Source organism: Somniosus microcephalus, chromosome 25 (assembly GCF_052327205.1).
Source record: "Somniosus microcephalus isolate GS21.2 chromosome 25, FLI_Smic_1.0, whole genome shotgun sequence".
Lineage (NCBI taxonomy): Eukaryota > Metazoa > Chordata > Chondrichthyes > Squaliformes > Somniosidae > Somniosus > Somniosus microcephalus.
In genome coordinates, this window is record NC_141011.1 from 1549036 (window position 1) to 1575020 (window position 25985).

General features: G+C 48.4%; 1 protein-coding gene across 12 annotated transcripts in view; it reads left to right on the forward strand.

Moving 5' to 3' along the window:
* hspg2 (heparan sulfate proteoglycan 2) overlaps window positions 1–25985 on the forward strand; it is a 647132-nt gene that overhangs the window by 495895 nt on the left and 125252 nt on the right. For all 12 annotated transcript variants that reach the window (XM_085966756.1, XM_085966759.1, XM_085966758.1 and 9 more), the window contains 6 exons: window positions 3983–4134; window positions 12667–12796; window positions 15191–15342; window positions 16591–16720; window positions 21487–21638; window positions 22943–23072. In XM_085966756.1, coding sequence (XP_085822882.1) covers window positions 3983–4134; window positions 12667–12796; window positions 15191–15342; window positions 16591–16720; window positions 21487–21638; window positions 22943–23072 — 846 coding nt within the window. The remainder of the gene's footprint in view (window positions 1–3982; window positions 4135–12666; window positions 12797–15190; window positions 15343–16590; window positions 16721–21486; window positions 21639–22942; window positions 23073–25985) is intronic.

The following is a 25985-nucleotide window of genomic DNA, read 5'->3' on the forward strand; positions in this document are numbered from 1 at the left end:
ATGGAGCCAATGGCAGGTAGCCAGTTAGATTAAAAACCGGCTTGGCAGTAGGAAACAGAAGGTGCCAATAAATGGAAAAAGCTCGGTCTGAGAGACGGTGTCTCGCCGAGTTCTGTGGAGGTGGTGGGCCGAGTCTCTCCTCCCCGTCACTCTTTACAATGTTTATAAAGGACTCTCTGTCCCAGAGGCTGGAATATCCAATGAGCTAAGCTGACCTCACAGGACAAGCAACGGGGCATGCAAATGGCAAATGACGATCAATACTGCTAAACGTAAAATACAGTATCCAGGTCAAAATACCTCTCTCCACTGCTGCTGGCTATTGTGTTAGGCATCTCTCATCCATCTCAGAAAAAGGAAATCTCCTGTTCCACGAGGACCTCTTCCGCAGTATCTGAAAGTCGGGGTGTTCAGACCGCTGTCACTCTGTCTGCTGCCTCAGTAACATGCTCCCCTCTCAGCATCACTCAAACCTCCACCTCCCCTTCAACAGCTGCAGCCCCACCACAATAACCACCTTCCCAAATGCTTATAATCTCCCCCCGCCCCCTCTCTCCCCCCGCCCCCTCTCTCCCCCCGCCCCCTCTCTCCCCGCCTCCCCCCGCCCCCCCCTCTCCCCCCGCCCCCCCTCTCCCCCCGCCCCCCCTCTCCCCCCGCCCCCCTCTCCCCCCGCCCCCCCTCTCCCCCCCGCCCCCCCTCTCCCCCGCCCCCTCTCTCCCCCCGCCCCCTCTCTCCCCCCGGCCCCTCTCTCCCCCCGGCCCCTCTCTCCCCCCGGCCCCTCTCTCCCCCCGGCCCCTCTCTCCCCCCGCCCCCTCTCTCCCCCCGCCCCCCCTCTCCCCCCGCCCCCCCTCTCCCCCCGCCCCCCCTCTCCCCCCGCCCCCCCTCTCCCCCCGCCCCCCCCTCTCCCCCCGCCCCCCCCTCCCCCCGCCCCCCCTCTCCCCCCGCCCCCCCTCTCCCCCCGCCCCCCCCTCTCCCCCCGCCCCCTCTCTCCCCCCGCCCCCCCTCTCCCCCCGCCCCCTCTCTCCCCCCGCCCCCTCTCTCCCCCCGCCCCCTCTCTCCCCCCGCCCCCTCTCTCCCCCGCCCCCCCCTCTCCCCCCGCCCCCCCCCACCCCACCCCACTGTCTCGGCAACGAGCGAAGATGATCCTCAGTGTCCGGGATAATGATTGGGAATGTTACTGAGAGCAACAAAGGAACAAAGAAAATAATCAGAAAGGCAAAGAGGAGTTTAATGAAATCCTGCTGATGGTAAAGAAGGTGGTTTGGCCGTGACATTAGTAAAGAAAGAACGTGCAGTTATATCGTGCTTTTCACAGTCTCAGGACATCCCAAATCGCTTTCTATCCAGTGAACTGCTTTTGAAGTGTAGTCACTGTTGTAGTGCAGGAAAGGTTAAGGACATAGGAGAAGCACTAAAAGAGTATTTTGCTTCGGTCTTCAGAGTGAAGAAGAAATTGTCGACAATACAAGAGGTGTAGGGAAAACTGAAGGGAGAAACTTAGTGAGTCATTAGCTCACCCTTTAAAAAAACCTTCTGTAATCAGATGGAGACCAGAAACCTGTCCAAATTCAAATGGTTTCCACTGAAGGATAGTGAAAGAACCTGGTATCAAAATTGGGGGTGATTCTTCCAAAGGAGAGGGACTCATCAAAGACAGGGATGCAGTCAGTGCCCGCTGGAAGGAGCACTTCGAAGATCTCCTTAACCGAGACTCTGTCTTCAACGCGAGTGTCCTCAACTCCATCCCGCAGCATGCTACCCACCACCATCTCAGCACAACCCCAGCCCGGCATGAGGTTGAAAAGGCCATCCGACAACTGAAGAACAACAAGGCCTCAGGAGCAGATGGAATCCCTGCCGAGGCGCTAAAGCATGGCGGAGAAGCAATATTGGCGCGAATTCATGAACTAATTTCTCTTATCTGGAAGGAGGAGACCATGCCAGGGGATCTCAGAGATGCCGTAATTGTGACCATCTTCAAGAAAGGTGACAAGTTCGATTGCGTTAATTACAGAGGAGTTTCCCTGCTGTCTGCCACAGGGAAAGTCATCGCAAGAATCCTCCTCAATTACCTTCTCCCAGTGGCCGAAGAGCTCCTCCCAGAGTCGCAATGCGGATTCCGCCCACTAAGGGGCACAATGGACATGACCTTCACTGCGCGCCAATTACAAGAGAAATGCAGGGAACAGCACCAACCACTGTACATGGCCTTCTTTGACCTCACAAAGGCCTTTGACACTGTCAACCGTGAGGGATTATGGAGTGTCCTCCTCAAATTTGGCTGCCCTCAAAAGTTTGTCACCATCCTCCGCTGCTTCATGACGACATGCAAGCCGTGATCCTGACCAACGGTTCCACCACAGACCCATTTCATGTACGGACCGGGGTCAAGCAAGGCTGTGTCATCGCACCAACGCTCTTCTCAATCTTCCTGGCTGCAATGCTCCATCTCACCCTCAGTAAGCTCCCCGCTAGAGTGGAGCTAATTTACAGAACAAACGGGAAACTGTTCAACCTCCGTCGCCTCCAGTCCAGATCCAAGGTCGTCCCATCCTCTGTCGTCGAATTACAGTATGCAGACGATGCTTGCGTCTGTGCACACTCTGAGGCCGAACTCCAAACCATCGTTAAAACCTTCACCGAAGCGTACGAGAGCATGGGCCTTACACTAAACATCCGTAAGATAAAGGTCCTCTACCAACCTGCCCCCGCCACACAGTACTGCCCCCCGATTATCAAAATCCAAGACAAGGCCTTGGACAACGTCGACCACTTTCCATACCTCGGGAGCCTACTGTCAACAAGGGCAGACATCGATGACGAAGTCCAATACTGCCTTCAGTGTGCCAGTGCAGCCTTCGGTCGCCTGAGGAAGAGAGTGTTTGAAGACCAGGACCTCAAACCCGGCACTAAGCTCATGGTCTACAGAGCAGTAGGGATACCCGCCCTCCTGTATGCCTCAGAGACATGGACCATGTACAGCAGGCACCTCAAAGCACTGGAGAGGTACCACCAACGCTGCCTCCGCAAGATCCTGCAAATCCATTGGCAGGATAGGCGCACCAACATCAGTGTTCTCGCTCAGGCCAACATCAAAGCTTTGACCATGCTCGATCGGCTCCGATGGACGGGTCACATCGTCCGCATGCCCGATACGAGACTCCCAAAACAAGCGCCCTACTCGGAGCTCCGACACGGCAAGAGAACCCCAAGTGGGCAGAGGAAATGCTTCAAGGACACCCTCAAAGCCTCCTTGAAAAAGTGCAACAACCCCACCGACACCTGGGAATCCCTGGCCCAAGACCGTACAAAGTGGAGGAGAAGCATCCGGGAAGGCGCCGAACACCTCGAGTCTCTTCGCCGGGAGCAAGCGGAAGCCAAGCACAGACAGCGTAAGGAGCGCACGTCGACCCAAGCACCCCACCCACCCGCCCCTTCAACCATCGTCTGCCCCACCTGTGACAGAGACTGTAGGTCCCGCATTGGACTCATCAGTCACCTGAGAACTCATTTTTAATGTGGAAGCACGTCATCTTCGGATCCGAGGGACTGCCTAAGAAGATTAATTATAATCTTCCAAAGTTGGCTGGATCTGGGGATGGTGCCAGTGGATTGGAAGGTAACCAACAAGACACTGTTATACAAGAATGACAATGCAACGCTCCCTCAGTATGGCACTGAACTATCAACATAGGTCAGCTCAGTGGTTGGGTTCCTAGTCACAGGCCTGGCTCAGAGGCAAGAGTGATACCAGCCGAGCCAAGCTGACACACAGTCAGTTAAACGTGAAATTTCTTCACACAACGAGCTCTGCCCAGTGCATCGCCCGAGATGCAAAGACGACTGAGATAATTAAACATTTACACAAACTATTGTGGTAAATATAAACGCAAAAAACATATCTGCGACTCAACAACTAACAGCCTCAGCATTGTCCACTTTTGATCTATTTGTCTCATTCTGCTCTCCACCCTCCCCACAGCACAACGGACCGCCCCTACAGTGAGGGTTCACCCCTCCCCCACCTCAGTCACCGAGGGAGAAATGCTGGAGTTACACTGCCAGGTCACAGGTCAACCGCAACCCAGGATCACATGGTACAGGACAGCCGGCTCCCTAACAGCCAATCACCAGGTAAGTGAAGTCTTCCAGTGTGCATGGCCATTTGCGTTCTGTTCATTAATTTTTCTTCAAATTTCTAACCATGTATGAAGTGTCCATGGGAAATAGTTCATTGCCACTCTATATATTAGTGAATGCTGAGAGCAGGCTGGCAGAGTGTGAGTAACAGGATGGTATGTTGCCTCCCTGGTGCAAGCGTCAAGGATGTCTCGGAGCGGCTGCAGGGCATTCTGGAGGGGGAGGGTGAACAGCCAGGTGTCGTGGTGCATATAGGTACCAACGATATAGGTAAAAACCGGGATGAGGTCCTAAGAGCTGAATATACGGAGTTAGGAGGTAAATTAAAAAATAGGACCTCAAAGGTAGTAATCTTAGGATTGCTACCAGTGCCACATGCTAGTCAGAGTAGAAATAGAAGGATATTTCAGATGAATACGTGGCTAGAGGAATGGTGCAAGGGGGAGGGATTCAAATTCCTGGGACATTGGAACCGGTTCTGGGGGAGGTCGGACCAATACAAACTGGACAGTTTGCACCTGGGCAGGACCGGGACTGATGTCCTTAGGGGAGTGTTTGCTCGTGCTCTGGGGGAGGGTTTAAACTAAAATGGCAAGGGGTTGGGAACCCGTGCAGGGAGACAGAGGAAAGGGAAACGAGGATAGAAGCAAAAGACAGGAAGGAGAAAAGCAAAAGTGGCAGTCAGAGAAATCAAGGGTTTAAATCAAACATTGACACAGTAAATAATGATTCTAAAAGGTCTAAGAGTGTTAAAAAAAAACAAGCCTGAAGGCTTTATGTCTTAATGCGAGGAGCATTCGTAATAAGGCGGATGGATTAGCTGCGCAAACAAATATAAACGGACATGATATGATTGGGATTACAGAGACATGGCTCCCGGGTAACCAAGGCTGGGAACTCAACATCCAGGGGTATTCAATATTCAGGAAAGACAGGCAAATAGGAAAAGGAGGTGGGGTAGCATTGCTGGTTAAAGAGGAGATTAACACAATAGTAAGGAACGATATTAGCTCTGATGATGTGGAATCTGTATGGGTAGAGTTGAGAAATATCAAGGGGCAGAAAACGTTAATGGGAGTTCTATACAGACCCACAAACAGTAATGCTAAGGTTGGGGATGGCATTAAACGGGAAATTAGAGATGCGTGCCATAAGGGCACAGCAGTTATCATGGGTGACTTTAATCTACATATAGATTGGGCTAACCAAATTAGTAACAGTACTGTGGAGAAGGAATTCCTGGAGTGTATACAGGATGGTTTCCTGGACCAATATGTCGAGGAACCAACTAGAGATCAGGCAATCTTAGACTGGGTATTATGTAATGAGAAAGGATTAATTAGCAATCTTGTTGTGTGAGGCCCCTTGGGGCAGAGCGATCATAATATGATAGAATTCTTCATTAAGATGGAGAGTGAAGTATTTGACTCAGAGACTAGGGTCCTAAATTTAAATAAAGGAAACTATGATGGTATGAGGTGTGAGTTGGGTAGGATGGATTGGGGAACGTTATTTAAAGGGTTGACGGTGGATAGGTAATGGCAAACATTTAAAGATTACATGGATAAACTACAGAATTTGTTCATCCCTGCTTGGCATAAAAATAAAACAAAAAAGGTGACTCAACCGTGGCTAATAAGGGAAATTAGGGATAGCATAAGATCCAAGGAGAGGACATATAATTTGGCCAGAAAAAGCAGCAAACCTGAGGATTGGGAGCAGTTTAGGATTCAGCAAAGGAGGACAAAGGAATTAATTAAGAGGGGGAAAATAGAGTATGAGAGTAAGCTGGCAGGGAACATAACAACTGACTGTAAAAGCTTCTATAGATAATGTGAAGAGGAAAAGATTGGTGAAGTCAAGCATAGGTCCCTTGCAGTCAGAATCAGGGAAATTTATAATGGGGAACAAAGAAATGGCAGACCAATTAAATACATACTTTGGTTCTGTCTTCACAAAGGAGGACACAAATAACCTCCCAGAGATGTCGGGGAACAGAGGGTCTAATGAGAGGGAGGAACTGAATGAAATCAGTATTTGTAGGGAAATGGTGTTCGGGAAGTTGACGGGATTGAAGGCCGATAAATTCCCAGGGCCTGATAATCTACATCCTATGGTACTTAAGGAAGTGGCCCTAGAAATAGTAGATGTATTGCTGGTCATCTTCCAAAATTCGATAGACTCTGGAACAGTTCCCATGAATTGGAGGATAGCTAATGTTACCCCACTGTTCAAAAAGGTGGTAGAGAGAAAACGGGGTATTATAGACCGGTAAGCCTGACATCGGTAGTGGGGAAAATGCTAGAGTCCATTATAAAAGATGTAATAGCAGAGCACTTGGAAAACAGTGACAGGATCGGACAAAGTCAACATGGATTTACATAAGGTAAATCGTGCTTGACTACTGGAATTTTTTGAGGATGTAACTGGTAGAATAGATAAGGGAGAACCAGTGGATGTGGTGTATTTGGACTTTCAGAAGGCTTTCGATAAGGTCCCGCATAAGAGATTAGCGTGTAAAGTTAAGGCACATGGGATTGGGGGCAAGGTATTGACTTTGATAGAGAACTGGTTGGCAGACAGGAAGCAAAGAGTTGGAATAAACGGGTCTTTTTCCGAGTGGCAGGCAGTGACTAATGGGGTACCGCAGGGATCGGTGCTAGGAGCCCAGCTATTCACAATATATATTAATGATCTAGACGAGGCAACTAGATGTAATATCTCCAAGTTTGCAGACGACACAAAGCTGGGTGGGCGTGTGTGCTGTGAGGAGGATGCCGAGAAACTCCAGTATGATTTGGACAGGTTGGGTGATTGGGCAGATGCATGGCAGATGCAGTATAATGTGGATAAATGTGAGGTTGTTCACTTTGGTGGCAAAAACAGGAAGGCGGATTATTATCTGAACGGCAATAGATTGGGAGAAGGGGAAGTGCAACGAGACCTGGGTGTCCTTGTGCACCAGTCGCTGAAGGTAAGCATGCAGGTGCAGCAGGCGGTTAAGAAGGCAAATGGTATGTTGGCCTTCGTAGCAAGAGGATTCGAGTACAGGAACAAGGATGTCTTGCTGCAGTTGTACAGGGCCTTGGTGAGACCACACCTTGAGTATTGTGTGCAGTTTTTGTAGTGTATGTAACCGTCTACCTTTAAGAGACTATTGTATGTAACCGTTCACCTTTAAGAGAACTATTTTAGGTGTGGCACTACTTGTTTGGCTTCTGTATACGGTAATACCGACGGTGACCACACCGGTATATAAGTGCTGTGGCATGATTTATAGGGCAGATTCGCCCTGACCTTCGAATAGTAAAGTCCTGTTGTATGTTACTCCTGAAGTCTGTGTCGTAATTAACTGCACAACCCACAGACTTTACAGTGGCGACGAGTCCGATCGTACCCTGCGGCAACAATAATTTCAAAGCAACGAAAGAGCGTCGAAAAGAGGCAACCGCCCTCGTCATTCGGCTGGGAGAAAACTCAAGGCTGCAGCAATAGAAAGGAGGAAGACTTTAGCGACAAAAACTTCCATCAGCAACAGGCACTGACTGTCCCTTCTGCCACGGTGACTGTGAGTAAGGGAAAGTGAAAAGAATAGCCGGAGGATAAGGGCTGGGCACTCGACCACGGTCGAGGGGGAAAAGGAGCCGGACAAAAAGTCGGGTCCAACGGCGTCGTGAGAGACCGCGACCGGCGGGAAAAGCCGGGCGGTGACCGAAGCCACGAAGCGCTGCGACCGGGAGCGTAGGCGCGGGAAGAGAGAAACTCAGCCGCAGCCGGGGAGAGAAGCACCGGACTGCGAGAGGGCTGGGAGGCGCGATTGGGGTCCGAGCGAGCGGGAGAGGCAGAGCCGACCAAGAGAGACTGCGCGAGAGCCAGTCCAGCGGCTGAACTGTCCTCCGTCAACGGGGTGTAACCAGCGCCGGTAGAGCCGAGCGAGCGGGAGAGAGGCAGAGCCGAGCAAGGGGAACTGTGCGAGAGCCAGTCCAGCGGCTGAAACTGTCCTCCGTCAACGGGGTGTACCCAGCGCCGGTAGAGCCGAGCGAGCGGGAGAGAGACAGAGCCAAGCAAGGGGAACTGTGCGAGAGCCAGCCCAGCGGCTGAACCTGCTCGCCGTCAACGGGGCACCCAGAGCCGGTCGCCCTGCCATAAAATAAAATAAAAAAGGGAAAGCCTTGAAGCCGACGTGCAGGCTGTGAACCTGAAAGCCAGCGGCCGTCGCCCATGGGGAAAGTGTACCCCTCCCGCCAGGGAAGAAACGCGGGAAGCCACCATTAGGCGGGGAAGAAGACAGAAGCGGGAAACCGCCATTGAAGTGGGCGGGGAGAGAAGATAAGAGCGGGAAACCGCCATTTTCGCGGGAAAACCGCCATCTTAGAAAAAAAAAGAAATAATAATTTAAAGAAATACTTGTGTTGTTCCCAAAGAGAGGAAGATGCCTAAGCGTGGTAACATCAACGGTTTTAATTCTGAGGTAGAAGACTGGGCCACGTACGTGGAACGCATTGAGATCTATTGTGAGGCCAATAAAATAGAAGAAGATGACAAAGCTATAACCTTGCTGAACTCGATGGGCGCAAAGACATACGGGCTCTTGAAGCATCTACTAGCACCAGCTAAACCGGCGGATCAGACTTTCGATGATATTGTGGCTGTCCTGAAGGACCACTTGAACCCTACACCGTTGATGTTGGCGGAACGATTCAAATTCTATGCGAGAAAGCAACGGAAAGACGAAAGCAATGCAGAATACTTGGTCGAACTGCGTAGACTAGCGAAATACTGCCAGTTTGGAGGGAATCTGACAGAGGCATTGCGAGACAAGTTCGTGTGTGGGTTGGCAAAGGAAGGAACGCAAAAGCGACTACTCGAAGAGAACGACCTTACACTTGACAGGGCTGTCCTTATTGCAGCATCGCACGAAGCCGCAGCGAAGGGAACTGCGGAAATGCAGCTAAAGACAGCAGCACTAAGTGTGGATCAAATTACCTCGACAACAACAAAATGCTATCGTTGTGGGAAGACAACACACGACCAGAACCAATGCTGGTTTAAGAACCAGGAATGTAGGAAATGTGGCAAACTGGGTCACATAGCTAGGTCAGGGAAGAAGACCAACAACCAAAGGACCAACAACCAAAGGAAGCCATCACAGGAAAAGTACAACAAGGTACACAAGGTGGCTGAGAAGAGTTCAGACGAACAGAATTCAGACTCAGACCCAAACGGCCAGGAGCTGGGTAGTCTGAGAATTCACAATGTGAGTAAGGAAGCTGACCTACAAACTATCTGGGTCATGCTAAAAATAGCTGGAATCCAAGTGAAAATGGAGTTGGACACTGGATCAGCTCTATCAGTCATAAATCGAAGGGATTACCACCGGCTATTCTCACATATACCCTTAAGAGATACCAAGTTCGTATTGCAGACATACATGAGGCATAAAGTATACCCCATGGGAAAAATAAGAGTCAAAGTGAGAGATAGGGGTAAAGAACACCCAAGAATGAACTTATACGTACTACATGAGGGAGGACCACCACTTCTAGGACGGGAGTGGATCAAGAAAATAGACATGGAATGGCACTATCTAAAAGCCATAACGAGTGAGGACTCGGTGCAGACAATCAGCTCAGATTCTGAAACGGATGACGATAAGACCAACCCAAATATGAAAGACAAGGCTGAAATGGACTTGCCGACGAAGGTTGGAAAAACGAAGGCATGCATAAAGGCTTATGCTCCAGAGAAGAACAAAGTTTCAGAACAGAACTCCACCGAACAACGACAACCTAGTTCGACAGAAAATTCTGAGCCTGTTCAAGTTACGGACATATCCATGACGGAAGAACACCGAGCTCGGACTCAAACTTATTTCAAATTACGACAACAATTAGAACAATTGAGTTACCGTCTTGTACAAGAGATGAAAACAATGAAAAAGTTCTATGACACCGAATGGGAGAATCTGGAAAGACAACAGAAGCAGCTAGCTCAAGCAGAGAGTGACCATAGAGCCATCGTGACCAATTACCGATCACATCTCCCTTATGCTGTTCAGGAGTTAGAATATTTGCAGGAAGAAACAAATGAAGAGGAATCTTCAGGAAGCCAGGATTTTATTCCAGTTCTTCTCTACGACTCCTTACAAGCAGAGTGTGAGAAGTTGAAAGAACAGTATGAACAGGCCCAGGCTACAATTCTGGAAGGGGTTAACTCGGCAACCTCCGAAAAGCTAGTTTCAGTGGAAGCATATGAGCAACTGAAGGTTGAACATGAGCAAGAAGTCCAAAGGCTGCAGGAAATTCTTGATGAGCTCAAGGCCAAGACAGACTCATCGGTAGAAGTTCCATCCATAGATGCGAAATTAGAGGTGAAAGACATGGCAGAACCTGAAAGACAAGATGTACAAGAACTCATAAAAATATTAAAGGAAACCCAAGACAAATATGGGGCGGCAATGACCGATATTCAACAACTTGAAGAACAGATTCAACTGGGAATCCGTTCAGTGGAAGAAAAGGGAACTGTAAGAAACACAGAGACTGTAAGAATGGCCTCTGAACATGAGCTAGAGAGCATCAAGGCGCAACTTCTCCGAGCGCTGGAAGCCAAAGTACAAGAGGAAAAGAAGGTGAAAGCATTGGAGGAAAAGGTGGATGAAATGGAGAAGACTCTGACCCACAGTGTTCCCGTGGAAGAGCTAACGGTCAGCCAACTCCTTCATATGCTGAAGGACAAGACTCTACAATGGGAACAATCTGAACACGAGCTTCAATCTTCAAAGGGAAGGAGTTCGGAGCTCTCAAAAGTTATGGAAATAGCTGAGGTTGCAACACAGATTTTACAGGGATGCCAAAAGTACGCTGAATCACGTCAATGTGAACAGCAGAATGTTGAAACAGCTGCTCCAGTAGAAGGATTGAATAGCCTGATCAATCAATCCCCGAGGGAAGGGGAAGTATTGAAATCACAAACGAGGTCATTAGTGAAGGATTTGCAGGAAACCCAGGAAGAGCGGGATGAATATGAACGCATGAAGAAGTCTCTTCAGGAAAGATGTCTAGGGAGGGAACAACAGTCGGCTAACGTCCAGTTGGGTACGGAAGAAGTAGCAGGCCCTCTCGCTAGACTAGCTCAGGACGACACCGAATATTACCATGACCTGTTGAGTGACACTGAATATTATGAGGATCTGGTCTGCCCAGCTTGTGATGAAAACTCCCAAAGTGCAGAAATCAGGATGAAGCACTTAAAGTCTAAGGAACATAGAGAGATGGTGGCGCTACAGCTGGCAGCTGATAAGGGAGCCCCGAGAGTCTCCAAGAAGCAGAAAAGAAAAAGAAGAAGCAGAAGATGATAACCATCAAAATCATTATCACTCCTACCAGATCATGCACGTGGGCCCTACAAAGGGAGATAAATCAGTTGGAAAGTAAGGAAAATTACCAAGGCAATACAGCTGTTTGTAAAAGTCAGCATTGCTGGTTCAGCAGGACGAAAGTTCAAGCTGTTACGTCAAGGGGAAGACTAGTGGAGGAGTCACGCTAGCAATGTGAACCGGCTACACCACAGCGATGTTGTTCGGACCGAGTCAAGACTAGAGACTGAATCTATACACTGTTCCCACAGAGACTGAACCTGTGAACTGTTTCCCACAGAGACTATATCTGTAAATTGTTTACCTGAAGTTGAATATATGTATGTTAATGAGAAATAGTATGTTGTAAGCTAAAAAGGGAGGATTGTAGTGTATGTAACCGTCTACCTTTAAGAGAACTATTTTAGGTGTGGCACTACTTGTTTGGCTTCTGTATACGGTAATACCGACGGTGACCACACCGGTATATAAGTGCTGTGGCATGATTTATAGGGCAGATTCGCCCTGACCTTCGAATAGTAAAGTCCTGTTGTATGTTACTCCTGAAGTCTGTGTCGTAATTAACTGCACAACCCACAGACTTTACAGTTTTGGTCGCCTTATCTGAGGAAGGATGTCCTTGCCATGGAGGGAGTGCAGCGAAGATTCACCAGACTGATACCTGGGATGGCAGAAATGACGTATGAGGAGAGATTGGGTCGATTGGGCTTATACTCGCTGGAGTTTAGAAGAATGAGAGGTGATCTCATTGAAACTTATAAAATTCTAACAGGACTAGACAGACTAGATGCAGGAAGGATGTTCCCGATGGCAGGGGAGTCCAGAACCAGGGGTCACAGTCTACAGATAAGGGGTAAGCCATTTAGGACAGAGATGAGGAGGAATTTCTTCACCCGGAACCTGTGGAATTCTCTACCACAGAAGGCAGTGGAGGCCAATTCATTAAATATATTCAAGAAAGAGTTGGATATATTTCTTAAGGCTAAAGGGATCAAGGGATATGGGGAGAAGGCAGGGACAGGGTACTGAATTTGGATGATCAGCCATGAACTCATTGAATGGTGGAGCAGGCTCGAGGGGCCGAATGGCCTGCTCCTGCTCCTATCTTCTATGTAACAAAGTCTGTGATTTTCCTGTTGATGCTCTAGGTGCAGGGCCCTGTGCTGCGCATCCTTCGCGTGACTCCCGCTGACGTCGGGGATTACATCTGCCGCGCTGAAAACATCCTTGGAATGCAGGAGGTCAAATTCTCCGTCTCGGTCACTTCCACGTCATCCCGTATGTAACCCCTCGTTCTTTTAGTATTTGATTTGCACCATCGTTTACTCTTTTTATGGCTATTTGCTTTATTGTTCCGCCTGGTCTTGACTACAATTGGGAGCCAAGGATTTCTTGTGTTGTTTGAAAAGTGTAACTTAAATGGCCTCCAACATTGGGAAACAAGATCAAGGAGCCTTATAACATGAGTATCATAGAAAGAAAGAGCCAGACTTGTAGATCAGTAAAACTAATATTAATAGGAGAGAACATTTTTAAGAGCTTTATATATTTTACATTTCGTACCCTAAGGAACAGAGTCCATAAGCATAATCACCGCGAGGAAAAGCATCGACTGGTTCTACCACTCGAATCTGCCCTGATTTATTGAGGCAGTAACTGAAGTGGAGCATGACGCTATCCAAGGGATATTGCTTACTTGGCATTCCAGAAGCCATTTGATATGATTCCACATGTGGGACTTTCAAGGATGGTCACAGCTCATGGAGCCAATGGCAGGTAGCCAGTTAGATTAAAAACCGACTTGGCAGTAGGAAACAGAAGGTGCCAATAAATGGAAAAAGCTCTGTCTGAGAGACGGTGTCTCGCCGAGTTCTGTGGAGGTGGTGGGCCGAGTCTCTCCTCCCCGTCACTCTTTACAATGTTTATAAAGGACTCTCTGTCCCAGAGGCTGGAATATCCAATGAGCTAAGCTGACCTCACAGGACAAGCAATGGGGCATGCAAATGGCAAATGACGATCAATACTGCTAAACGTTCAAAAACTGCAGCTTGGTCAAAATATTTGCATTTCAAGTATTCAAAGAAGGTTCGTATTGATCGAGATACAGAATGGCAACTGGTGGTTGATTCATCACTTTCAAACACTCGACAAGGTGGCAGTTCTATATGAAGAAGCAAACAGAATGCTGGTATATTTAACAAGAACAGGAGAGTACAAACCTCCCGCAGGGGACTGTGGCTGTAAAATACCCTTATTTAAATCCCTTTATGGCCTTTCCCCTCCCAAGCTCTGTGACCTCCCCATGAACTCGCTGTTCCTCTGGCTCTGTTGTGCATCCCCCTTCCTTTGCCCCATTATTGGTGGTTGTGATTTCAGCCATCCAGTCCTCACCACCTGGAATCCCCTCCTTAAACCCCTCCATCTCTCCACCTCTGAGACCCTCTCTAAAACCCAGTTCTAGCTGTGGAGCTGAGCATCACAGTAAATAAAAATCTTCCAGCATCCTAACAGCAAGAGCATTAAAAAAGAAGAATTGAGATCTCTTTTAGGGTGTAGCTGGGGCTGAAAGTGAGGATGAACCAGAAGTAGTTGACCTACTAAATTATTACTTCCTGCAAGAATTCACAAGAGAAGATCTACTAACATGCCACTGCTCAGAGAAGGTTTCAGGACTAATGGCTTTGGTATCATTTGGCTGGACATCTTTGACAGGTTGATGGGCTCAAAGCGAATGGCTCTTCTGGAACGGATGCTGTACAAGGAGAATAAGTGAGACCTGGGACAAAATGTACCAAAGCTGACTCATCATGAGAGAGTCAAACCCACTGCTGATGAGGATAGGTAGAAAGAGTCCTCAGTCTTGAAAGGAGGTGAATGAGAGGGAACCCTGTAGTGATGTGTATGATACTAAGTGCAGCAGGAAGTACTCGTCCTGAGCACTCTTTGATGTAAACCGTAACTGCACAAGGGGCCAAAAGGCAAGTGCAGACTGTAAGGAAGGTCTTTAAGAGCTGCAGGCCCACCAGATTACTCACCCTCCGGCAGCAAGCAGCGCGATTAGTGCGGGCAGCTCCCCCCAGTAGTTCAACAAAGTCTAATCACGAAAATAGTTCGGATCTCCCCCTGATGTCATTGCATGAACACGGGGTGCCCCACACACTGCCCCACCCTCGATCCGCACCACAAGCGAAGATCAGCCTGATAGTCTCCAGAATGATGGTTGAGAACGTTACAGAAAGCAACAAAAGAACAAAACAAAATCAAAAAGGCAAAGAGGAGTATAATTAGAAAAAACTTTGGATGGTGCCAGTGGATTGGAAGGTAACCAACAAGACACCGTTATCCAGTGCCGCGCTCCCTCAGCACGGCACTGAACTGTCAACATAGACAATGTGGTCAGCTCAGTGGTTGGGTTCCTAGTCACAGGCCTGGCTCAGAGGCCAGAGTGATACCAGCCAGTTAAACGTGAAATTTCTTCGCACAAAGAGCTCTGCCCAGTGCATCGCCCCAGAAAGTCACAGATGCAAAGACGACTGAAATAATTAAACATTTACACAAACTATTGTGGTAAATATAAACGCAAGAAACATATCTGCGACTCAACAACTAACAGCCTCAGTATTGTCCACTTTTGATCTATTTGTCTCATTCTGCTCTCCACCCTCCCCACAGCACAACGGACCGCCCCTACAGTGAGGGTTCACCCCTCCCCCACCTCAGTCACCGAGGGAGAAATGCTGGAGTTACACTGCCAGGTCACAGGTCAGCCGGAACCCAGGATCACATGGTACAGGACAGCCGGCTCCCTAACAGCCAATCACCAGGTAGGTGAAGGCGGTGGAACAACCCTCGATTTTCCTTTTAATGGGGAATAATTTTATACGGACATAACAAGTGTGTGATCTAAAGTTCAGCTCATCACTGCGGTGGAAGGAGAGAATTGTTTCCAAGAAAGCCCCAAACGTTGGCACGGTGATAATACTGCTGGCCCCGGTATCAGTGGATGTCATGTTGCACCTCTAATCCATGTCGCTTTGAGACAGAGGGATGTTGTAACCTAAGCAGCCGCGAAGGGAACCCAGGGGATCGGGTGGAACGCTGCTTTTACACCCCGCCCAATATTAGTCTGTGTTGAGAATAGAATCAGGCGTTGTGTAAAACCAGCGTCGCATCCCATCCCGTCAGCTTCCCAGCGGGCGGCTTCGGTTAAAATTTCCGCCAGAGTGTCACCTGCGCTGATCGAAGTCATTGTTTGACTGGAGCTCATCCTCCCCATTCACAGCTGCCTCCTGACCTGACCTGCCTGTCAGTCGCTCTCTCTCTCTGAGCAGGTCCCCATTCAGCCTCTTATCTCTGCTCTATTTTTCATTCCTTGTCATAGTCACTCAGTCTAATTTCAAATGACTGAGGTAAGCTTGTAGAAAAGGAGCAGATTCTACAGCCTGTGTGAGAGCCGATCGGCCGACACACTGGGCATCAATTCTCACGCGGGTCACACTCGGTCTACCGGTCTGGATGGCCATTTGCTTTCAGTTTGTCTTTATTTTTTCATCAAATTTCTAACCTTGTATGAAGTCTCCATGGCAAATAGTTACAACAGAACGAACTGGGAGAGGGAACGAGGTCGAGAGGCTGCTTATTGAAAAATCTGGAAAGATAGTTTCCACCAGAACAGGTCCCTGGTCAGTAGGACATTACTGTGAGTTCACCTGGCTGAGACTGGCTCACTTAACACCGATCAGGGACTCAACTGGGGTCTTCCTGCTCTTTATGGCTAAGTACCACCCCACAATCACCTACTGCGCAAACGGGGGGCGGGGGAATCGAACCTTATCCAACACTCAGGCCTGGCCATCTTCCCTCACCGGTCACTGGATGGCAGTGAGGAACGAGAACCCGGGCTGGGTTTTCCTTTTACTGTCTTGATTTTCGTTCCTCAGTCAGAGAAGAGCATAAGCAAGTATCAGACTTTCCTGCTCATGTGTTGTCGTTGTCAGTATATTAGTGAATGCTGAGAGCAGGCTGGGAGAGTGTGATTAACGGAGGCTGTGATTTTCCTGTTGATGCTTTAGGTGCAGGGCCCTGTGCTGCGCATCCTTCACATGACTCCTGCTGACGTCGGGGATTACATCTGCCGCGCTGAAAACGTCCTTGGAATGCAGGAGGTCAAATTCTCCGTCTCGGTCACTTCCACGTCATCCCGTATGTAACCCCTCGTCCTTTTAGTATTTGATTTGCACCATCTTTTACTCTTTTTATGGCTATTTGCTTTATTGTTCCGCCCGGTCTTGACTACAGTGAAAGCCAAGGATTTCTTGTGTTGTTTGAAAAGTGGTTTGTAACTTATGAGGTCTCCAACATTGGGAAACAAAATCTAGGAGCCTTATAACCGAGAGAGTTTTATAACATGAGGGTATTGGAGGAGGATAGAGCCAATATTGTTAAACTAATATTAATGGGGGGCAAATGTTTACATATAAGATAGGAGCAGGAGTAGGCCATTCGGCCCCTCGAGCCTGCTCCGCCATTCAATGAGATCATGGCTGATCGTCCAAATTCAGTACCCTGTCCCTGCCTTCTCTCCATATCCCTTGATCCCCTTAGTCTTAAGAAATATATCCAACTCCTTCTTGAATATATTTAATGAATTGGCCTCCACTGCCTTCTGTGGTAGAGAATTCCACAGGTTCACCACTCTCTGGGTGAAGAAATTCCTCCTCATCCCTGTCCTAAATGGCTTACCCTTTATCCTTAGACTGTGACCCCTGGTTCTGGACTCCCCGACCATCGGGAACATCCTTCCAGCATCTAGTCTGTCTAGTCCTGTTAGAATTTTATAAGTTTCAATGAGATCCCCTCTCATTCTTCTAAACTCCAGCGAGTATAAGCCCAATCGACCCAATCTCTCCTCATATGTCATTCCTGCCATCCCAAGTATCAGCCTGGTGAATCTTCGCTGCACTCCTTCCATGGCAAGAACATCCTTCCTCAGTTAAGGCGACCAAAACTGCACACAATACTCCAGATGTGGTCTCACCAAGGCCCTGTACAACTGCAGCAAGACATCCTTGTTCCTGTACTCAAACCCTCTCGCTACGAAGGCCAACATACCATTTGCCTTCTTAACCGCCTGCTGCACCTGCATGCTTACTTTCAGCGACTGGTGCACAAGGACGCCCGGGTCTCGTTGCACTTCCCTTTCTCCCAATCTATTGCCATTCAGATAATAATCTGCCGCCTTGTTTTTGACACCAGAGTGGATAGCCTCGCATTTATCCACGTTATATTGCATCTGCCATGCTTCTGCCCAATCACCCAACCTATCCAGATCATACTGGAGTTTATCGGTATCCTCCTCACAACACACACACCCACCCAGCTTTGTGTCATCTGCAAACTTGGAGATATTACATCTAGTTCCCTCATGCAGATCATTAATATATATTGTGAATAGCTGGGGTCCAAGGACCGATCCCTGCGGTACTCCACTAGTCACTGCCTGCCACTCGGAAAAAGAGCCGTTTATTCCAACTCTTTGCTTTCTGTCTGCCAACCAGTTCTCTATCCAAGTCAATACCTTGCCCCCAATCCCATGTGCCTTAATTTTACACGCTAATCTCTTATGCGGGACCTTATCGAAAGCCTTTTGAAAATCCAAATACACCACATCCACTGGTTCTCCCTTATCTATTTTACCAGTTACATCCTCAAAAAATTCCAGTAGATTAGTCAAGCACGATTTACCTTTTGTAAATCCATGTTGACTTTGTCCGATCCGGTCACTTTTTTCCAAGTGCTCTGCTATTACAGTACATCCCTTATAATGGACTCTAGCATTTTCCCCACTACCGATGTCAGGCTTACCGGTCTGTAATTCCCCGTTTTCTCTTTACCACCCTTTTTGAACAGTGGGGTAACATTAGCTACCCGCCAATCCATGGGTACTGTTCCAGAGTCTATCGAATTTTGGAAGATGACCCGCAATGCATCTACTATTTCTAGGGCCACTTCCTTAAGTACCCTAGGATGTAGATTATCAGGCCCTGGGGATTTGTCGGCCCTCAATCCCATCAATTTCCCTAACACCATTTTCCTACAAATACTGATTTCTATCAGTTCCTCCCTGTCATTAGACCCTATGTTCCCTAACATCTTTGGGAGGTTATTTGTGTCCTCCTTTGTGAAGACAGAACCAAAGTATGTATTTAATTGGTCTGCCATTTCTTTGTTCCCCATTATAAATTCCCCTGATTCTGACTGCAAGGGACCTACGCTTGACTTCACCAATCTTTTTCTCTTCACATATCTATAAAAGCTTTTACAGTCAGTTTTTCTGTCCCCTGCAAGCTTACTCTCATATTCTATTTTCCCCTTCTGAATTAATCCCTTTGTCCTCCTTTGTTGAATCCTAAACTGCTCCCAATCCTCAGGTTTACTGCTTTTTCCTGGTCAATTTATATGTCCTCTCCTTGGATCTTATGCTATCCCTAATTTCCCTTGTTAGCCACGGTTGAGTCACCTTTTTTGTTTTATTTTTATGCCAAATTGGGATGAACAAATTCTGTAGTTCATCCATGCAATCTTTGAATGTTTGCCATTGCCCATCTACCGCCAACCCTTTGAGTGTCATTCCCCAATCAATCCTACCCAACTCGCACCTCATGCCATCGTAGTCCCCTTTATTTAAATTCAGGACCCTAGTCTCTGAGTCAACTATTTCACTCTCCATCTTAATGAAGAATTCTATCATATTATGATCGCTGTGACCCAAGGGACCTCGCACAACAAGATTGCTAATTAATCCTTTCTCATTACATAATACCCAGTCTAAGATGACCTGATCTCTAGTAGGTTCCTCGACATATTGGTCCAGGAAACCATCCCGCATACACTCCAGGAATTCCTCCTCCACAGTATTGTTACTAATTTGGTTAGCCCAATCTATATGTAGATTAAAATCACCCATGATAACTGCTGTGCCCTTATTGCACGCTTCTCTAATTTCCCATTTAATGCCATCCCCAACCTCCGCATTACTGTTTGGAGGTCTATATACCACTCCCACTAACGTTTTCTGCCCCTTGGTATTTTTCAGTTCTACCCATACAGATTCTACATCATCAGAGCTAATATCCTTCCTTTCAATTGTGTTAATCCCCTCTTTAACCAGCAATGCTACCCCACCTCCTTTTCCTTTTTGCCTATCTTTCCTGAATATTGAATACCCCGGGATATTGAGTTCCCAGCCTTAGCCACCCTGGAGCCATGTTTCCGTAATCCCAATCATATCATATTCGTTTACCTCTATTTGCGCAGCTAATTCATCCACCTTATTACGAATGCTCCTCGCATTTAAGACATAAAGGCCTAGAAATTCAGTTGGCGCCGCGCCAGGGCTTTAGCGCCGGAAAGTTAGCGCCGGCGCTAAGTCCCCCTGCGCGCGCCAAAAATTCAGTAGCGCCGCGCCCAAACGGCTGCCGGCGCTACTGAAGGGTGTTTGCGCCTGAAAATGGGCACTACCTGCCGCATTGCAGCGCTATTCCGGCGCTGCGGCGCCCGATGCGGTGCGGCAGGCTCGGGAAGTGCAGGCCTCCTCCTTCAGTTAAGGAGGAGCTGCCTGCACCCGCCCGCTGGCCGGTAAAATCTTCACAAAAATGAGCCCGGCACCTCGGGGAAGTGCCGGGCTCGCAGCCCAGAAGCATCTGTTCCGCGGGGGGGGGTGGAGGAGTCTGGGGAGGGAGGTGCGGGCAGGCGGCCGGCCGCCGCGCGACCTTAATGCGCCGGCGCAAACTCCTGTAAGACTCGGTTGCCAGAGTCTTAGTTGCGGCTGCCACGGGCGAGGCGGCCGCAACTCAATTTTGGCGCTGGGGCCCGTCACCACGGCAACCGGGACGCTGCGCACACCGATGACGTCATCGGTGCCGGCGCAGCACAACCGGTCTACCGCCGATGGTAGGGCCCCAGGGAATTTCTGAACCGGCTGTAAGTCCAGCGCAATGACCTCTAGCGCCGCAAAATGGGCGCAAAGCCCACTCAATTTCTAGGCCAAAGCCTTCAGGCTTGTTTTTTTAACTCTCTTAGAATTATTATTTACTGTGTGTGGTAAACCACTGTCATACCTGTCTGTGTCTGTATGTGTATTCCACTAGGTACAGGTCTGGACATGCCTCGGCTGACTCCTCCCACTATTCCAGGTATATAAGTGACTACCTCCCAGTCCCTTAGTATTCTGGACGGGTCGACCACTCGAGACAAGACCTTCATTCTTTAGTTAATAAAAGCCTGATTGTTACTCGCTCAACTTCAGTCTTTTGAGTAATTGATGGCGCATCACTGTGGCCATGTATGATTTAAACCCTTGATTTCTCTGCCTGCCACTTTTGTTTTTCTCCTTCCTGTCTTTTGCATTTATCCTTGTTTCCCTTTCCTCTGTCTCTCCGCTCAGGTTCCCAACCCCCTGCCATTTTAGTTTAAACCCTCCCCCAGAGCACTAGCATCGGTCCCAGCCCGGCCCGGCCCAGGTGCAAACCGTCCGTTTTGTACTGGTCCCACCTACCCCAGAACCGGTTCCAATGTCCCAGAAATTTGAATCCCTCCCCCTTGCACCATTCCTCTAGCCACGTATTCATCTGAAATATCTTTCTATTTCTACTCTGACTAGCACGTGGCACTGGTAGCAATCTTTGAGGTCCTATTTTTTAATTTACCTCCTAACTCCCTATATTCAGCTTTCAGGACCCCATCCCGGTTTTTACCTATATCGTTGGTACCTATATGCACCACGACAACTGGCTGTTCACCCAGGAGGAGGAGGAGTTGCGGTGATTGGAGGCGAGGCATGGGAAGCATGGGAGAGAAAGATCGCCATGTTGGGGCCAAGAAACACATCTGCGACTCTACAAATAACAGCCTCAGTATTGTCCACTTTTGATCTATTTGTCTTATTCTGCTCTCCACCCTCCCCACAGCACAACGGACAGCCCCTACAGTGAGGGTTCACCCCGCCCCCACCTCAGTCACTGAGGGAGAAATGCTGGAGTTAAACTGCCAGGTCACAGGTCAACCACAGCCCAGGGTCACGTGGTACAGAGCAGCCGGCTCCCTAACAGCCAATCACCAGGTAGGTGAAGGTGGTGGAACAACCCTCAATTTTGCTTTTATGGGGAATAATTTTATCCAGACATAACAAGTGTGTGACCTAAAGTTCAGCTCATCACTGCGGTGGAAGGAGAGAACGTTTCCAAGAAAGCATCAAAGTTGATGCGAGTTCTAGGATCAGCCCCCACCCCCACATGTTGGCAGCAAGTGGATATTCTTTCTCCTTCGGCAGGTGTTGTTTTGGAGGGGGCTTCTCCTCCAAAAGGCGACTGTACCAGCAGATCCCCGGCTGGCATCAGCCCGAGATGTGAATGTCTGACTAACTGCTATGCTGGAAGGTTAATCAGAAGCCCCCCAATCACTGCAGGCTGTGCTTTCCATCACTACCACACGAGAGAAGGCGGCAGGGTGACCAGGAGACACTTGCCTGCTTGGGGCAACTGTCTAGATGCCATCTACCTGGCACTGATGTGGGGGGCACCCAGCTTCTCCGGTGCTGGGTCAGCAGAGAGGCGGATGCAAAGTTGCGGCATTTTCCCGCGAGGATGCTTGTGTCAACCCTGCAACAGAGGACTTGAAGGTGCTGCGGCAGTAGGCAGCCTGCTCAGCCGAGTGGGCAGGCTGCAGTACTGACCTCTGGGATGGTGCCCTTGACCGACACTGAGGGAAGCCCTCCTTGCGAGCAGCTCATGCAGCACTACCTCGAGTTCAGCAGCCATGTCGCAGGGGGTTGGACACTGGGCTGCTAAGATGCCACTTGTCTGCTGATCAAGCCTGTACCTCGGGTTCTCTAACCCTTCGTTTCTAACCTGACACTTCCTGATCCTCCAGCACTGCAGCCTTGGAAAAGGTCACTGATGAGCTGAGATCCCTTTTAAGGCTCTTCAGAAGTTTTCTGAATTTAGACCCACTCTCCCCCCACCCCCCCCCCCCCCCATTCTGACATTCCCATTTAATTGTTACCCTTCTCTTTAAATGTCACCGATGTGCAACTTTCCTCTCTTAGCACTGGTGTCATCCCGAGACCCGTTCGAGTGTGCACCTGGAGTTGTGAATAATTATTTAAATTATCTTAGAGCAGAGAATTGAGTGCTTTTTGCATAGGAGCAGGAGTCGGCCTTTCAACCTCTCGAGCCTGCACTTTAGAACCAGGTTGAAGCAGAGCTAAACCACTTGGAGCCGACTTATACCTGAAGATAAAAGTCAGCCCTTGCTCCTCCTGAGTGGCGACTGTGTGTTGTCGTTGTCAGTATATTAGTGAATGCTGAGAGCAGGCTGGGAGAGTGTGAGTAACGGAGGCTGTGATTTTTCCTGTTGATGCTCTAGGTGCAGGGCCCTGTGCTGCGCATCCTTCACGTGACTCCGGCTGACGTCGGGGATTACATCTGCCGTGCTGAAAACGTCCTTGGAATGCGAGAGGTCAAATTCTCGGTCTCGGTCACTTCCACGTCATCCCGTATGTAACCCGGTCATTCTTCTTCTGTATGTTTCATAATTTCCACCCTCCTTTAATCTCGTCACTGCCTTGGCTTTTATCATTCACTTTCAATTTGGGGCCAAAGAATATTTGTGCGCTATTTAAGAAGAATTTAATGGTCAGGTAATGCACCGAGGAGGAATGAAAGCACACGTAGTGACACAGGCCTGCAGATTGGTACCAACTGCGTTCAGGGCAGCCTAATTTTGCAGAGGGCCTCAAACTGCGTTAAGCTCCCTCTCTGCATATGCAAAGGGACTAATGCCTGTTTCAGGCAGGAGCCCTGGGCGCCTCCTTCTCATGCGTTACCACTATGGTCTCTCTCTCTCAGGTGGACGTAAAAGATCCCATGGCTCTATTTTGAAGAAGAGCAGGGGAGTTCTCCCCGGTGTCCTGGGCCAATATTTATCCCTCAAGCAACATAACAAAAACAGATTATCTGGTTATCATCACATTGCTGTTTGTGGGAGCTTGCTGTGCGCAAATTGGCTGCCGCGTTTCCCACATTACAACAGTGACTACACTTCAAAAGTACTTCATTGGCTGTAAAGCGCTTTGAGACGTCCGGTGGTCGTGAAAGGCGCTATATAAATGCAAGTCTTTTTTCTTTTTATGGTGGGCAGCGCGTAATGAACGGTCACACCCTGCCCGCCATACTGGATGCTGATACGCTCCTTTTGCGCCTGAAAGATGATAGCGGCGCCATCCAATTTCTCGGCCCCAGTGTTTGTTTGCTAATGTCGGAGGATGATTATATGTGTGATTATGAATCATTCCCTCCAGATCGCCATTCAATATCGGGGGAAGGCAGCAGCAGCCAACTTCCTGGCACCATGGGTGGTCCTGCTGCACAGGACGGGAGGAAAAAGAGCGGGAGAGCTATAGTGATAGGGGATTCTATTGTAAGGGGAATAGATAGGCGACTCTGCGGCCGCAAATGAGACTCCAGGATGGTATGTTGCCTCCTTGGTGCAAGGGTCAAGGATGTCTCAGAGCGGCTGCAGGGCATTCTGGAGGGGGAGGGTGAGCAGCCAGTTGTCGTGGTGCATATAGGTAAAAAACGGGATGAGGTCCAAAAAGCTGAATATAGTGAGTTAGGAGGTAAATTAAAAAATAGGACCTCAAAGGTAGTAATCTCAGGATTGCTACCAGTGCCATGTGCTAGTTAGAGTAGAAATAGAAGAATATTTCAGATGAATACGTGGCTAGAGGAATGGTGCAAGGGGGAGGGATTCAAATTCCTGGGACATTGGAACTGGTTCTGGGGGAGGTGGGACCAGTACAAACTGGACGGTTTGCACCTGGGCAGGACCGGGACCGATGTCCTAGGGGGAGTGTTTGCTAGTGCTGTTGGGGAGGGTTTAAACTAAAATGGCAGGGGGTTGGGAACCTGTGCAGGGAGACAGAGGAAAGGGAAGCAAGGATAGAAGCAAAAGACAGGAAGGAGAAAAGCAAAAGGGCACAGCAGTTATCATGGGTGACTTTAATCTACATATAGATTGGACTAACCAAATTAGTAACAATACTGTGGAGGAGGAATTCCTAGAGTGTATTCAGGATGGTTTCCTGGACCAATATGTCGAGGAACCAACTAGAGATCAGGCCATCTTAGACTGGGTATTATGTAATGAGAAAGGATTAATTAGCAATCTTGTTGTGCGAGGCCTCTTGGGGCGGAGCGATCATAATATGATAGAATTCTTCATTAAGATGGAGAGTGAAGTATTTGACTCAGAGACTAGGGTCCTGAATTTAAATAAAGGAAACTACGATGGTATGAGGCGCGAGTTGGCTAGGATGGATTGGGGAACGTTACGTAAAGGGTTGACAGTGGATAGGCAATGGCAAACATTTAAAGATCGCATGGATGAACTACAGAATTTGTTCATCCCAGTTTGGCATAAAAATAAAACAAAAAAGGTGACTCAACCGTGGCTAACAAGGGAAATTAGGGATAGCCTAAGATCCAAGGAGAGGTCATATAAATTGGCCAGAAAAAGCAGCAAACCTGAGGATTGGGAGCAGTTTAGGATTCAGCAAAGGAGGACAAAGGGATTAATTAAGAGGGGGGAAATAGAGTATGAGAGTAAGCTTTCAGGGAACATAAAAACTGACTGTAAAAGTTTCTATAGATATGTGAAGAGAAAAAGATTGGTGAAGTCAAGCGTAGGTCCGTTGCAGTCAGAATCAGGGCAATTTATAATGGGGAACAAAGAAATGGCAGACCAATACATACTTTGGTTCTGTCTTCACAAAGGAGGACACAAATAACCTCCCAGAGATGTCGGAGAACATAGGGTCTAATGAGAGGGAGGAACTGAATGAAATCAGTATTTGTAGGGAAATGGTGTTAGGGAAATTGATGGGATTGAAGGCCAATAAATCCCCAGGGCCTGATAATCTACATCCTAGGGTACTTAAGGAAGTGGCCCTAGAAATAGTAGATGCATTGCTGGTCATCTTCCAAAATTCTATGGACTCTGGTACAGTTCCCATGGATTGGAGGGTAGCTAATGTAATCCCACTATTCAAAAAAAGTGGTAGAGAGAAAATGGGGAATTATAGACTGGTAAGCCTGACATCGGTCGTGGGGAAAATACTTGAGTCCACTATAAAAGATGTAATAGCAGAGCACTTGGAAAACGGTGACAGGATCGGACAAAGTCAACATGGATTTACAAAAGGTAAATCGTGCTTGACTAATCTACTGGAATTTTTTGAGGATGTAACTGGTAGAATAGATAAGGGAGAACCAGTGGATGTGGTGTATTTGGACTTTCAGAAGGCTTTCGATAAGGTCCCGCATAAGAGATTAGCATGTAAAGTTAAAGCACATGGGATTGGGGGCAAGGTACTGACTTGGATAGAGAACTGGTTGGCAGACAGGAAGCA